The 16,002-nt window shown below is 44.5% G+C and overlaps 1 protein-coding gene across 1 annotated transcript; it reads right to left on the reverse strand.

Annotated features, from left to right (window-relative positions):
- Positions 1 to 8,125: 8,125 nt before the first annotated feature.
- On the reverse strand, positions 8,126 to 15,755 carry LOC118406029. Its single transcript, XM_035805884.1, has 7 exons — positions 14,994 to 15,755; positions 12,285 to 14,494; positions 11,008 to 11,991; positions 10,187 to 10,741; positions 9,896 to 10,021; positions 9,449 to 9,664; positions 8,126 to 9,247 (listed from the first exon to the last, which is right to left on the reverse strand). Exons 2-7 carry the CDS (start codon positions 13,482 to 13,484, stop codon positions 8,126 to 8,128), a joined length of 4,203 nt encoding a protein of 1,400 aa, XP_035661777.1. The 5' UTR covers positions 13,485 to 14,494; positions 14,994 to 15,755.
- Positions 15,756 to 16,002: the final 247 nt, after the last annotated feature.

The following is a 16,002-nucleotide window of genomic DNA, read 5'->3' on the forward strand; positions in this document are numbered from 1 at the left end:
AGAAGCGACGAACTTAAAACGCGACGGCAACGGCGTTTCGCTTGATGACCCAAATAGCAGCGTTTTTGCGCTTTCGATGAATTTGTGTCATCGAAGATTGCAAAAGAAGGTATCACATGTTGCATGGAAAAATCAGACAGCTTTGGTTTTTAAAAAAGTGTTAAAATGATACTTTTCGGGTCCAAAATCAAAATGTCACTAGTATATATTCTACCCAAAATACAGAGGCAACAGACGATACCGATATAATATCAATACCTTTCTCGGAAATAAGTAGGAAACGGCTTTCCATCGTATGGATTATGTTTTGCGTCTCTTGCCGGAACTATAGGCATGAGGGTGTCCGCCTACCAACGAAATCGTAGAAGAAACTCCGGTCCGAGACCAAAAGTGATGCACACACGTTTTGGACATGACTGGGAAATCGCGAAAGGCCCGCATTTCCCGTTTTCTGACTAAATGTATTACTTACTTTTTAGTTCTGACAAACGCAGTGGAGGGCCAGGAATTCGTATCAGCAATAAGCTACTTCTTATACGTTGATAATATACCTGACGATCGACTTCGATCACCAGGTAGATTATATAAGAGTAAATGCAGAAACTTTAGCGGCGGTATAAAGTTCGCTGTTTTCGCGGTGGCCGCTTCACCGCGAATTTAAAACCACCGCGAACATTTTTCCATGGCAGTAAAAGGCTACAGTGCATTGTGCTACCGCGAATCTAAAACCACCGCGAAAAGTCCTTTTTCCGCTACCGCGAAATTAAATCCCCGCGAACTTTAATGCATTTACAGTATTACATTTTGTATATCAGACAATTTCCGTCGTAGACCTATTTGTTCTCGTCGTTAATGCGCTAACGAACGTATTTGGTATCTGCGACCACTCATTGACAACTAGACATCTAAAACGACGACTTGAATATAATGAAAAGTGCTTTTTTTAATCACAGGTCACATATACTGTACATGTAAAGTAGTGGTATACTTTGAGTCTCACATTTCATTACGTATAGTTAGGACACATGCATAGCCGCTAGTGCTTCACAGCACGAAAACAACTATTTAAGCAAAGTTTCAGAGATACGTATAAAGCCCTTAAAGGCGGTGAAATATTTCAGAAGATTTTAAGATCTATTAAAGGCATCGGAAACATACATCTGGCCTTTACGTAAGATTTCAGCGTTTGTAAATGTAACTTAATCTGTCGTGTTTCTTTACGTGAATTTTACATCTATTTTAGTATGACAAAAAGACAACTTAAATGTCTTAAAAAGTTATAAAAGATAATCCGTATTACAGTTTTACCACTGTGGTTATATTTTCTGTCAAAACTCATAAATACCGTTTCTCTAGATCTGTTACAAAATACATGTTTACCAAACTTACATCGGCTATGTCAAATATAATAAGCCTTTGTCTGGTGTTTGATAAAGCATTGTGTCATCTGTTTTAAAACAGTGGCAAGATTTACAGTCACAACTGACAATTGCGTTTTCCGGTACAAAATGTTATGTTAATACCTCAGCAAAGTCAAATACAATACTCGCAATGTTTAATTCGAACAGGGAAGACCTCTTACGTTTGGCTTATATGCGCTCCCTTACGTTATATGAAATGTTGCGTTTTTCTGTTGAATATACGCCATGAATAATTTATTTCGAACCGTCGTGTACGCAAGGAAGACCTCCCCCCGTTAGCTTATATGCTGCCAAGACGTATATGAAATGTTGCGTTTTTCTGTTGAGCATACGACATGTTTAATCTTTAAATCCGCGCAGTTTAAGCGAACTAGGGGAGACCTCCCCCGCTTAGCTCATATGTTGCCAAGACGTATATAAATGTTGCGTATTTCTGTAAAACACACGATATGTTTAATCTTTGAATCCGCGCAGTTTAAGCGAACTAGGGGAGACCTCCCCCATTTAGCTTATATGTTGCCAAAACGTATATGAAATGTTGCGTATTTCTGTTGAACATAAGACATGTTTAATCTTTAAATCCGCGCAGTTTAAGCGAACTAGGGGAGACCTCCCCCGTTTAGCTTATATATTGCCAAAACGTACATGAAATGTTGCGTATTTCTGTTGAACATACGACATGTTTCATCTTTGAATCCGCGCAGTTTAAGCGAACTAGGGGAGACCTCCCCCATTTAGCTTATATGTTGCCAAAACGTATATGAAATGTTGCGTATTTCTGTTGAACATACGACATGTTTAATCTTTGAATCCACGCAGTTAAAGACTTTCAGCGAACTAGGGGAGACCTCCACCGTTTAGCTTATATGTTGCCAAGACGTATATGAAATGTTGCGTATTTCTGTCAAACATACGACATGTTTAATCTTTGAATCCACGCAGTTTAAGACTTTCAGCGAACTAGGGGAGACCTCCACCGTTTAGCTCATATGTTGCCAAAACGTATATGAAATTTTGCGTATTTCTGTGGAACATACGACATGTTTAATCTTTGAATCCGCGCAGTTTAAGCGAACTAGGGGAGACCTCCCCCGTTTAGCTTATATGTTGCCAAAACGTATATGAAATGTTGCGTATTTCTGTTGAACGTACGACATGTTTAATCTTTGAATCCGCGCAGTTTAAGCGAACTAGGGGAGACCTCCCCCGTTTAGATTATATGTTGCCAAAACGTATATGAAATGTTGCGTATTTCTGTTGAACATACGACATATTTAATCTTTGAATCTTCGCAGTTTAAGACTTTCAGCGAACTAGGGGAGACCTCCACCGTTTAGCTCATATGTTGCCAAAACGTATATGAAATTTTGCGTATTTCTGTGGAACATACGACATGTTTCATCTTTAGATCCGCGCAGTTTAAGCGAACTAGGGGAGACCTCCCCCGTTTAGCTTATATGTTGCCAAAACGTATATGAAATTTTGCGTATTTCTGTGGAACATACGACATGTTTAATCTTTGAATCCGCGCAGTTTAAGCGAACTAGGGGAGACCTCCCCCGTTTAGCTTATATGTTGCCAAAACGTATATAAAATGTTGCGTATTTCTGTTGAACGTACGACATATTTAATCTTTGAATCTTCGCAGTTTAAGACTTTCAGCGAACTAGGGGAGACCTCCACCGTTTAGCTCATATGTTGCGAAGACGTATCTGGAATGATGCGTATTTCTGTCAAACATACGACATGTTTAATCTTTCAATTGAATCCGCGCACTTTTAAGCGAACTAGGGGATACCTCCTCCGTTTAGCTTTATATGTTGCCCAAACGTATATGAAATGTTGCGTATTTCTATTGAACATACGACATGTTTAATCTTTGAATCCGCGAAGTTTAAGAGAACTAGGGGAGACCACCCCCGTTTAGCTTATATGTTGCCAAAACGTATATGAAATGTTGCGTATTTCTGTTGAACGTACGACATGTTTAATCTTTGAATCCGCGCACTTTTAAGCGAACACGGGGAGACCTCCCCCGTTTAGCTTATATGTTGCCAAGACGTATATGAAATGTTACGTATTTCTGATGAACATACGACATGTTTAATCTTTGAATCCGCGTAGTTTAAGCGAACGGGGGGCACCACCCCCGTTTTATTTATTGGCTTATACAGTCTCAAAGACAAAGGTTTTATGAATTGTTGCCTTTTTCTGCTGAACATACGGCATGTTTGAAGCGCAGTTTATGCGAAAAGGAGGAGACCCTTCACTTTTAATATACCGCATATATGGTCTGAACTTCCAGGGTCTAACTCAGGCCGCCTGTTTTTTTGTGGCAAGTTGAGCCGAGAGCTAAGCGCCGGTAGAAATCCCGACTACTACACTATTACTATCTCCGCGACTCAACCTCTGCTTGAAGAATACGGATGTAGTAAACATAGCGTTTTGTGTAGTGAGTGGTGTTTTCTCTATATTTTTCTTACTATTAAACGGCGAGCATTTCTACAAGTAAATGTACGAATGATGTTTACTTCTTTATCTGCAAGCAAGCGTCAAGAAAGAACAGTTTGGGCACACAGGCAGTGTCTTCCTGTGTTGCTCTTGTTTGTTTTGGTTATTGTGATATGCGTGGGCAGGCTAGATGTAAATTTATTCAGCGTTAATTCGTACGCGTATGCGCCATGGGGCGCGTCTCCGTCTGTGGCCGGCATACTATACATACACAGCGGCTGTGTCATGTGATAGGATGTATCCAATGGCAGAAAAGAGTGGGGGTTCAAATTTACCGGCACGGAGCGGTTATTTTCCAGGCGTTCATTTGAAGAGAAGTATTGAAGAACGTTTGGACCTGTTCTAATCCGCAAGTTGTGGCCGTTACCGCATAGGACCCCCGTTGACGGAATTTGACGCAAAGAGAGGAGGTGGCTATCATTCTGTACAAGCTGATGCTGTTGGAAATTGACACAGAATGGGAAATCACGACCATTGTACCATCCGGATTAATAGAAGCCGAGACTGCAAGCTGAACATGTTTCGCGTCCAAATAATCCAAGAGTCCAAGACCATCCAACAACACGAGTCATATCGGCCACTACTCTAGATCTTACCGGATTCTTATTCCTGTGGTGGCCAGATAGAACTGTGTGCTCTTTTTAACTTACGCCGAGACGCTTCGTCCGACACTGGAAATGTTACTGTGGACTTGGATGCTGCACAGAATTGCACAACCGTTGTGATTGCTTCAACTGCCGACTACATCAGAATAATAGGCCACAAATACCTAGTAGGCTGTAGTTTTTTTTTTTTACTTTTCCATGTAATATTTTCTCGTGATTCAATAAAATGTCAAAGTGTCATCCATTGCATTTTCTTGCTTTAAAATGTGCTTATGATTATTCTGCTAAAATGGCACTTATCCACACCTTATAATCAACCTAATGCATACGTATATGAGACGTACAGAGGGAACTTTAAACATGTCTTAAGGGTGTTTTAGTGCGTATATATGACAACTTTTAGCTGCTAAAACGAAAAATATAGACTCTTAATGCACACGTATATGAGACGTAAATAGGCTTTAGATCAAATAAACGTGAAGTTTAAACATGTCTTAAGGGCGTTTTAATAAGTATTTATGGCGAATTTAAGCTGCTGAAAAGGCACATAAACACACGTTATAATCCACTTAATGCACACGAATATGAGACGTAAATAGGCTTAAGATCAAATAAACGTGAAGTTTAAATATGTTTTAAGGGCGTTTTAATAAGTATTTATGGCAACTTTAAGCTGCTGAAAAGGCACATAAACACACGTTATAATCCTCTTAATGCACACGTATATAAGACGTAAAGAGGCTTTAGATCAGATAAACGGGAAGTTTAAACATGTCTTAAAGGCGTTTTAATAAGTATTTATGGCAACTTTAAGCTGCTGAAAAGGCACATAAACACACGTTATATAATCCTCTTAATGCACACGTATATAAGACGTAAAGAGGCTTTAGATCAAATAAACGTGAAGTTTAAACATGTTTTAAGGGCGTTTTAATAAGTATTTGTGGCAACTTTAAGCTGCTGAAAATGCACCTAAACATACGTTAAAATCCACTTAATGCACACGTATATAAGACGTAAAGAGGCTTTAGATCAAATAAACGTGAAGTTTAAACATGTCTTAAGGGCGTTTTAATAAGTATTTATGGCAACTTTAAGCTGCTGAAAAGGCACCTAAACACACGTTATAACCCTCTTAATGCACACGTATATAAGACGTAAAGAGGCTTTAGATCAAATAAACGTGAACTTTAAACAAGTTTTAAGGGGGTTTTAATAATCATTTACGACATCTTTAAGCTGCTGAAAGACAACTGGAAAACCGGAAAATAAGGACTAACACGGACCTACGGAAAGACCACTTAAAGGCAATATTTACGTACTCGTATAAGGGGTGTATAGGTCTGTAAAGAAGGAAAATACGTCAACATTACGCATGGTTTCAGCACGCTTAAATACCGTTTTTCGTGCCGTGCTTCTGGTCATTCCTGTTAACATTAATTCCCTTTCCTGTAAGTTCCGCAATACAAGTACATTGAAGCTCGGGTTTTGATTAGGTTCGAACAGTACGGCCAAACATTTTTGTCGACTTTGTTGTTTGGCTTGCATTTGGAATCGTGGCATGGGACCGTCAACGGGAAATAATTCATTGCTAAACAAAATCATACTAAATATAAATAAATAAAAATAAAGCTAACTAGAAAGGCCGACATTTGCTTGGGTGCAAATACAGCATATTTCAGCCATACCCATTCCCACGCAACATTGGACTGTTCCAAGTCACCCCTGCGCAAAAGTGCAATATTTAAACTGTAAGTTATCCCCAAAAGAGAACTAATATTGTGAATTGATTCCAGGTCAAAACAGAGCTTGCCCAATATGAACCGGGCCCATATGGAAGAATATAATCTTCCACAGGAGCGCCTATGCATAACTGATTGGCTTTTAGAATTGCGGCAGCTCCTATTTTTCCGAGAGTAAAAAAAAACGCATCTTCAATTCAGAAGATTTTCATCATGAAATTACATGACGCCATTCAACAATTTCCACTTCGATAACTAGGTCTAAGTACCGTCATAATCTCTTTGTGATGTGGGTACATTTATTATTGCATTGAACTTTTTTTTTAATCAAGTAGGGCTTACGTTTTAATAATCGTCAAGCAGGTGCAAGTGTTGTGTAGTAGGAGTGTGTTGTTGTTGTTGTTGTTTTTTTCAAGCTAAAAACTTCAATCTTCTTGTTTTGTATGAGCATAAACGGAGACGTCTCGAATTTTTAGAAGAATTTTACCACCCTGTCGCTTCTTTTCTTTTCTGAAAAATCCCAGGACCAACAAGTTAACTTGATTTGGCTTTATCTATATATTTCATTTTCCTTCGAATTCTTTGTTAAGTATATGCCCTGCATACCACTGTTAAATTGTTTTACTTTGTATGCAATCAGCCATCGGACGTAATCTTGTCTGAGTGTTGTAATTTCCTGCTCGTAGCGTGCGAGACCTAGAGGATAGGAGTTTCTACCTTGTTCGGGGGTTTCTTTTCGGAGGTCAGTGGTGATACTCTGGTACTAAGAGTTTTTTATTGGGCTCAAACTCTGGCAGTTTAAAGTTACTTACAATTTGAATGTACAAAGTTTACGTCAAAAAAGAACAACAACAACACTAACGTTAGAAGTACCTACATTTGTTTGGGGAAAAATACATGCATTCTCGCCACTGTCAAACTTACGTATCAAAACTAAACGCAAACTGTCCAATTTTCCCGCGTTTTCTGCCAAGTAACATTTTCTCGATTGTCTCAACTAACCCCCAAAGTCAAATCTGCCAAAAATGATTGATAGTGCCATGCGGAATGTTGGTAAATTCATCGACACAGACTTGTATTCTGACGTTCAATGCACGCGTACCGTCCGCTACCGCTCAAATGACCCTGTCTGAGCTCAAAATCTTCGCAAACTACAATTTCAAACCGGGCACAGGGTAACATATAGCCACTGTAAGGCTGTAATATGCATCTGTTTGTGTATAAACGGGATTGCAAGGCCCCGCTTATGAATATTAACTAGCATTGGCCTTTCTCGTCGCTGATTGGCTGGCGCCCATAAAGTAATTAACTCTCGCTCTCCCCAGACCGATGGCACCTGGCACCTGTGGGCTCTGGGGTCACGGGAGTTCACAGGAGAAGGCCGAAAGAAAACCAATTTCCCCTCAGAAAAGTGCAGAAATTAATAATTTGAAATTGGTTCATGCCAAAAATTTTACTTGGATCATTTTACCAACTATCTAATGCCTATCTACACCAAATTTAAGGTTATTCCATTGTAATTCAATGGTACAGGGGGTCAAAATATACCGTTGTGGTCAAAACGTGACCTTTAAACTTCAATAAAATCATTTTAGAGGCAGATATGAAAAAAATGAAAAAAATGCACCTCGGTATTGACCCACTCTACTCTTGTGCCAAATTTCAGGTCATTCGGTCCCGGAACGACGGAGATGATTCGATTTGAAGATTTGACAGGAGAAAGAAAGAAAGAAAGAAAGAAACATTACGAATACAATATATTTCACCATACCATATATGGTATGGCTGAAATATAATTAAGGCAATTTTTGTTAGTTTTGTTCATTTTTACGCAATAATCTGTTTATCAAATGTCCATCGCACGCATATATTGTCCCTCTTCCTGCTTGTTTGGCACAGCCGTGTCGACTGACGCGTCAACCATATCGCACAGCCCGGAGCCGGTCCAGTCGTACGGCTCGATCCACAGGTAGTTCTGGTACCTGGCCACCATGTGGTCGGGACATGTGGAGGTGGACTGTAACGGGGAGCCGGGGTGCTCCAGAACGCCAACTCTGCGGTACGGCGTCAGGTAGTGATCCATCGGTTCGCTTCTCCCCGTGGCGCCGAAGCGGAGCGGGTAGCTAAGTTGGCGCGGCGAGCCCGGGCTGGTCGGGGGAGGACTGTCCTGGACGTGCTCCAGCCCCGGGGGACGGGGACGGTATAACGGAGGAAGAGGCGGCGGTCTGCTCAGGCTCTTCAACGGCTTGCAGGAGTGCCACAGCCCGTCGTCTGAGCGGCTCAGGGACAGGTTTGGGGTGACGCTGAAGTTCCAAGGCGTCTCGTAGCCGTCGACGCCGTCGTCTTTCTTCACGTTGTACGACGCGTTGGAAATGTCGACAGGCTCACACGTATTGTACATTGACGCGAGGTTCCCCTGAGGCTTGAAGCGTTTGCCTGTACTGGTATCTGCCCCTGTGCGCGTACGCTTCTTAGGCATTTTGTCATCAAGACGATTCGGCTGGCTGGTTTGCAGGGGGTTCGAGGAGCTACTTCCACTGCTTTCTCCCGTTTTGCCAGTACTGGTACCTGAGCTGCTCTGACCTCGCGTCTTGGGAAAAGCGCTTGTGGAGGATCCTGCTGTTGTTGCCACTGGGCTGTTCACATGCACATGGCCATGGGGACTTGGGTCATCCTTGCTTTCAGTTCCAACTAATAGTCGTATGGCGTCTTCTAGAGGAATCCTGTCTGGCAACACTGCCGGCAAAGCTAGTGTCGCTGGTGCCGTGATTGTGTTGTTGTTGCTATCTGGTGATGGCGTCATTAGTGGTACAGCCATCGCCGTTCTAGTGCTGGAGCGGCCCTGCATCGGCATCGATACTGTCGCTGGGCCCAAGTTGTCGGTTTTTCCGGATTTCACTGCAACAGGTGGTTTCCTTGGTCTGCCTTTTCGACCTGCCTGGTTGTTGTTGCTCTTCTTCTTCTTCTTCTAAAAAAGAGGCACCGAAAGTTAAGTTAATGACGAAGTCACGTGGAAGTCCTCTTTAGAATTTTGAGGACAGTGCGGACATTGTAGCATTGCAATCAATGTTGGCACCAATTTAGTACGTACATAGATATGCTAATTTGACCGATTAAATGGCTGACTAGAAGAAAAAGTACAGGTTCCTGAATAACGAAAAAAACTGACCTGAAGAACTAAACGTGCTGTGAGCGTGGACGTCATAGGGGTGGACAGTGACATCTGCTGTCGTGTGTCGCTGGACTGCTGACATACAATAGCTTCACGGCCCGTATTGGAGTGGCCCTGTATCGGCATCGCTGCTGTCGCTGACCTCGCTGCAATGGGTGGTTCCCCTGATGGCGGTCTGTCACTGCGTCCCGCCTGCAGCTGGTTGTTCTTTTTCTGAAAAAACGAGGCCCCAAAAGTTACGTTCATGACAATACCTATGATGATAAGACCTATTTCATATATGTCTTGTTTAGGTGTTTTTAGGATATTACGGATATTGTAGTATTACAAACAATTTTGGCACCCCGTAAGTGCATGTACTAAAGTGACCGATTGAATGGCTGACTAGAAGACAAAAATACAATCAACTGAATGGTGGCTGTGCTATAACGAAAAAAAACTGACCTGAAGACCCAGTGTAGTGAATGGTGACGTCATAGACCTGGGCAGTGACGTCTGCTGTTGTACGTTGCCGGACTGCTGACGTGCGGCTGCTTCACCAAATATACTGGCTCTTTGTTCCCTCATAAACTGTCGGGAAAAGGGGTACCAACTTAAGAGACCTCGTCACATGAAGATCATCACACAGGCATGGTCAAAGACGGAAAGTAAGATTACAAGTGTACACTGTGCTGAATATTAACACCACACAGTGAAAGATAATGATCTATCATATGTCATCGGGTAAAATCTGACCTGTAGAACCTGCTGAGGTGTGGGCAGTGACGACAGAGGTGGCGGATTGGTCGGCCAGGATTTGGGCAGTGACGTCAGGAGTGGCGGATTGGACAGCCGAGGTGTGGGCAGTGACGTCAGGAGTGGCGGGTTAGACAGCCGAGGTGTGGGCAATGACGTCAGGAGTGGCGGGTTAGACAGCCGAGGTGTGGGCAGTGACGTCAGGAGTGGCGGATTGGACAGCCGAGGTGTGGGCAGTGACGTCAGGAGTGGCGGATGGGACAGCCGAGGTGTGGGCAATGACGTCAGGAGTGGCGGATTGGACAGCCGAGGTGTGGGCAGTGACGTCAGGAGTGGCGGGTTGGACAGCCGAGGTGTGGGCAATGACGTCAGGAGTGGCGGGTTAGACAGCCGAGGTGTGGGCAGTGACGTCAGGAGTGGCGGATTGGACAGCCGAGGTGTGGGCAGTGACGTCAGGAGTGGCGGATTGGATAGCCGAGGTGCAGGGACTGCCGCCAACCTCTGCTCGTGTGAAGAAGGAATTTCAGCGTCGGCATTTCGGATGGAGCGAATTCCCTGTGAGAAAAAGTTAATTTCCGTGTAAAAGAGAATGCCATCTGCACAAAATAGAGGAAATCGGAGTTCTTTTCCACATGAAATTTGTACGAGTATAGGGGTCGATGCCGATCTACGTGAAGCAACAAGCTAGAGAACATGGTCAGCTTGGTATTGTGAGACAATACCTGTGATAAAGAAATGGTCAACAAGTCAAGTAAATGGTTATCAGTAAAGTACACTGCATACAGTAGTATGAAACAACGATGTTCCGTTTGTTATCTGACCTGCTCAATTTCCTTTGCTGTATACACAGCCTGGATGGGCATGGACCTCAGGGGTGTCTGAGTTGAAGTTCGGGGTGCGTGCCGTCGTCTGTGGGCGTTTTCATCAGCAGGTACGATGTCACGGAGCCTGTTGTCTCTCGGGTTGTCCGTCCGGACACCATCAGGTACGATGTCACGGAGCCTTTTGTCTCTCAGGTTGTCCGTCCGGACACCAGCAGGTACGATGTCACGGAGCCTGTTGTCTCTCGGGTTGTCCGTCCGGACACCATCAGGTACGATGTCACGGAGCCTGTTGTCTCTCGGGTTGTCCGTCCGGACACCATCAGGTACGATGTCACGGAGCCTGTTGTCTCTCGGGTTGTCCATCCGGACACCATCAGGTACGATGTCACGGAGCCTGTTGTCTCTCGGGTTGTCCGTCCGGACACCATCAGGTACGATGTCACGGAGCCTGTTGTCTCTCGGGTTGTCCGTCCGGACACCATCAGGTACGATGTCACGGAGCCTGTTGTCTCTCGGGTTGTCCGTCCGGACACCATCAGGTACGATATCACGGAGCCTGTTGTCTCTCGGGTTGTCCGTCCGGACACCAGCAGGTACGATGTCACGGAGCCTGTTGTCTCTCGGGTTGTCCGTCCGGACACCATCAGGTACGATGTCACGGAGCCTGTTGTCTCTCGGGTTGTCCGTCCGGACACCATCAGGTACGATGTCACGGAGCCTGTTGTCTCTCGGGTTGTCCATCCGGACACCATCAGGTACGATGTCACGGAGCCTGTTGTCTCTCGGGTTGTCCGTCCGGACACCATCAGGTACGATGTCACGGAGCCTGTTGTCTCTCGGGTTGTCCGTCCGGACACCATGTGGCACGTTTTGGGGTGGTGCAGTGACAGCCGTCGCCGCTAGGAGACGTTGTACATTACCACCGCTCTGTGACATCTGTTGGACAAGGATGTTTCCAAACGGACATGAGGTAAAGAAACACTTAAAATCACTTCTATATCGACATATTTAATCACCGATATCAAGTCTCAAGATACTTTTGTATCAATATGGTGGACACCTTACTTACATGTACTTGTAAAATTAAGTTTCAAGTTGATACTTTTCTTGATCTCGTGACATCACGCCCATAACATGTAACATAATATCCCATAGCTATACAGAGCTAATCCCCGCACAACGTGTTGGAACTTGCCGTCTTTTTCTGATATATTTGACGTGACAATCTTCATCAACAAATGATAACTGCTGATACATAGTTTTTCCTTACTCACCTGTGAATCGTTACTTGGTTGGATGAGCTGTTGTTGGACAGGGTACAGCTGGGCCGGTGGTCTGCTATCCGTCTCCTGGTCGCTAGGAGGCATCCCTGACTGACCCAGGTTGTGCCGGAGACGTCCGTCCGGACGTTTTGAGGATTCCGATCTGACCGACTTCTCCTGCAACTCCGCTGCCACTGGAGGCCGGCTGCTGCGGCTGGCTCCATCACCTCCAATCTTCGCGGCCAGCGCCGCCGCCTTTTTGCGGAAGAGCTTCCGGAGCTTTTGGTCTCTTCTGATCTTCTCCTCCTCTCTTTTGAGGAACTCGACGAGGGTCTTCCCAATGCTTGATCTCGATGACGTCGACTTCTGCGTGATGACGTCACGTCCGTGACGCACGCCTGCGCTCTTGCCGTCTGTGCTGACAGCAGGTGTTTCTTCCTGGGTTGGTGCAGCGGCACTCACATCAGCTGAGCCGCAACAGCGTGTTGCTGAACTGTGTGATAGCTCGGGTTGTGGTGAGGTAGGGTGGCTTGTGGTGGCGGTCGTCTTCTTCTCTGTAATGAGAGGGCATAGGGCCTCTTTACGGGCGCGTATCTGTGACGAGACTTCCGCTAGCTCATGCTGGCTCATCCGCCGCCGTGCTTTGATCACTCGGCGATCGGAAGTTGGACTCTTCTCTGTCTCATCCGGGACCTTGGTGCCGGTTTGCACTGTAGGTGCACTAGAGGTCACGTTTCTGCTATCCCCACTCCTGCTCCTGTTCATGTACTCTGTGTACGAAATCCGACGTTTGTTGCCTTTGCCATCTTGACGACGGGACTCGTCCGAGTCCTCAAAGGTAGAGCAAGGGCGCTTTATACTACCTGTGTCGTCATGGCAAACGTTGGGTTTAGTTGATTGGTTTCTGTGTACGACTGCATACTCTTTACTTGCTCCAGCTGCCTCCTTGGCTTTGTATTGAGGAGGCGGTGCGACACGGCGGAGTGTCAGCGCGATAGGAGGAGGAGACAGCCGCCTCTTCTCCTCTCCGGATGGGACAGCGGTTGGAGTGGGGGACGCGATCCGTGAAGACTTCTCCTGATCTGAGCCGTGCCTCTCCTGTCGCGGCCTGCTCCGGCTGGAGCTTCTGTCGTCTTCACACTCCTCGTCTTCGGACAGCCATGAGGTGTTGTATGGCTGCCTCCGTCTGTCTCTGCGCTTTGTTGTACTCATGCGCTTTGATACAGCGGTCTGAAAGGGTAACACCCAACAATATATATGTCTGTTATTATCAGTATATCATGTTGTACCAAGCAAAGAACTCCTATTTTGTCACTGTTGTTAAACGACCATCCAAAAACAGGTGAATATGCCAGCCTTTCTTATTCACTTGCTTATGAACACAAGTACTCGCCAAATATATCCACACACAACGAAACGGACCCGTCCTTGGTGCTGACACAGCTACACAAGGAAATCCTGTAATATGTGGTCACTATTATTTCAGCTAGGGCAGTATCATTTCGGTACATATTATTCAGCTGGTATTGTATGTCGATACGACAAATTAGAAAATGGGGATAAAAAGACTGTCGAAACAGCACCTCCCTCCTGTTTGTAAGCAGTCTATCCGTTAAACACTACATGTATATATCAGCAAAGGATCACAAAGTGTGTTGGTGAGGGTAGGTTGAAGGTTCAAGTGTACGAAGTTACCTTGTACGTAGTGTACGGTGTGTCTGATGGGCACGACTTCAGCTGTCCTGAACCGTGCCTGTCCTGTCCCTGTCTGTCCCGGCTGGGGCTCCGATCGTCGTCCGTGAACTCTCCGTCACCGGCCCTCCATGACGATTCGTAAGGCCTTTTCCTTCTTTCCTTGCGGTTTTGTGCCCCTTTATGTTTCGACACAACCGCCTGGAAGGGCAATATTGAACAATGATACACAGTCGTATCATGAACCTAGATCCCAGAAAAGTCACTCGGTATAATTATAAATTGCAAAAGAAAAAGATAAAGACGATGTTCAAAACTGAGTAAAACAACATCCTATTTCACTTCCTTCAAGGAAGATCGGGAAACATATATAAACTTTTAAATAACGGCTAAAACCACATTCCGCCATAGTGAGGACACGTTAAAACTGAGTTACCGTACCTTGTCGTAAGGCCGGGCTCCGAGAGTAAGGGTCTCCTCCTCTACACACTGTGGCAGCGGGAGGGTCATTCCGGGGGGAAGCAGGAAACCTAAACGTGGACGAAAGGAACTTTGTTGTTGTTGACAAGAATTGATCGTAGAAGACACACCATCAGGAAATAGTAATGACACAAGTAATGTGAGATAGTTTGCATCAACACAAGTGATACATCTAGCTAAATAGACAAAACAAATTTGTTCAATGTCCGAGTCATATGGTGAGAATTAAACCTTGACTCGTACCAACTATCAATGCACCTTTTTTTTCAACGTTATCTAAGCTTATCGACGGGGGCTCTTAGATGTGAACAGAACTGACGATAGGTTAGTACTTAGTAGGTATGTGGAAATAGACGATTGTTCACTGAAGATGTTCTTCACTTTGAGTGTTAAAAACTAGAGCAAAAATACAATCTAACTTGAAAGTACTGACCTAGTGCTTTACATATATGATTAAACTAAATCATACAGATGCAGGGATAGGCAACTATGTACGTTAACAAACAAAATGTACAAGTCAGTTTGACGTAAAAAGTTGTTGATGCTCACCAAACTGCTCCCTTCTAGACTCTCGCTCTTCTCTGTGGAGAGCGTGTCTCTGCGCCGACTTAGCGGCTCCCTGTGTCCCGGTGACACCGAATCTCTTTTCTTTACCTGGCTTTGGCATTATAAATGCCAAATAATCTGTTACACGCGCGAAAATAATTTCTTTAACGGCACGGGTGAAACACACGTGCGGTCACGGTGAAAGCAAGAACTGCTCTGTTTACTAGAGCGGTTGTCAGGTTCGACTTCGAGGCATAAAGATGTTCTGGAACGGTGCATTGTTGGGTGGGGGCGTTCTTTCATCCTTACCTGAGATAACCCCAAACTAGGTACCGTTCGGGAACAAGAGACACTGTGTACAAAATAAACAAGTGACCGTAGGTAACATACTCTGTGACCTAGTTATGGTTTATGTCGGTTGTGATGTTTTCTGTGGTGTCTGGCTCGGTGTTTATATCGCATACAGAACACATCACATCAGCTTATACCAAAAACTTACTTAAAAGCTAACATATCTATCACTGCCAAATTTAAAATAGTCCTGTACGCATTAACAGCGGGAATCAGCGTCTCAATCGAACGACAACAAATGAAAACAACAACGCACACCATTTTAAAAAGTGGGTCAATCACAGCTGTGGACAGCTGCCCACACGAGCCCACATCTGCTTGGAGATAAATAATTGCCAAATCCCATCGTCTATAGGCCAGCTGTTCTACAATACCAGGGAAATAGGGGTGACATCTCAAATTATTACATCGATAATGAAAACAGCTACCGCGAAAAAAAATTGATCCCAAGGATCAAACACGTTCTAACCATAAAATGTATATGACTATCAACCGCGCAAAATGTTAACAGTATGCTATGTCAGACCAACCTCAATATTGGAAACGCAAAGCTCGAACGAGATGGCATATTCCGACGAGGACAACATCTGCTTGACGGTATCAAATTACTACAAGGCTTAAGGCGCAATCATAAGGAAGACCTGAACCACTATACCGGACT

The sequence above is a fragment of the Branchiostoma floridae genome, chromosome 18, assembly GCF_000003815.2.
Source record: "Branchiostoma floridae strain S238N-H82 chromosome 18, Bfl_VNyyK, whole genome shotgun sequence".
Taxonomy (NCBI): domain Eukaryota; kingdom Metazoa; phylum Chordata; class Leptocardii; order Amphioxiformes; family Branchiostomatidae; genus Branchiostoma; species Branchiostoma floridae.

Bases quoted from the DNA above. Each gene is read 5' to 3' on its own strand.
- LOC118406029 (XM_035805884.1), bottom strand. From the start codon at position 13,484: ATGAGTACAACAAAGCGCAGAGACAGACGGAGGCAGCCATACAACACC. The intron at 10,022-10,186 runs GTCAGATTTTAC...TTTTCCCGACAG, and splicing joins CACCTCAGCAGGTTCTACAG to TTTATGAGGGAACAAAGAGC. The intron at 9,665-9,895 runs GTCAGTTTTTTT...TCGTTTTTTCAG, and splicing joins TCACTACACTGGGTCTTCAG to AAAAAGAACAACCAGCTGCA.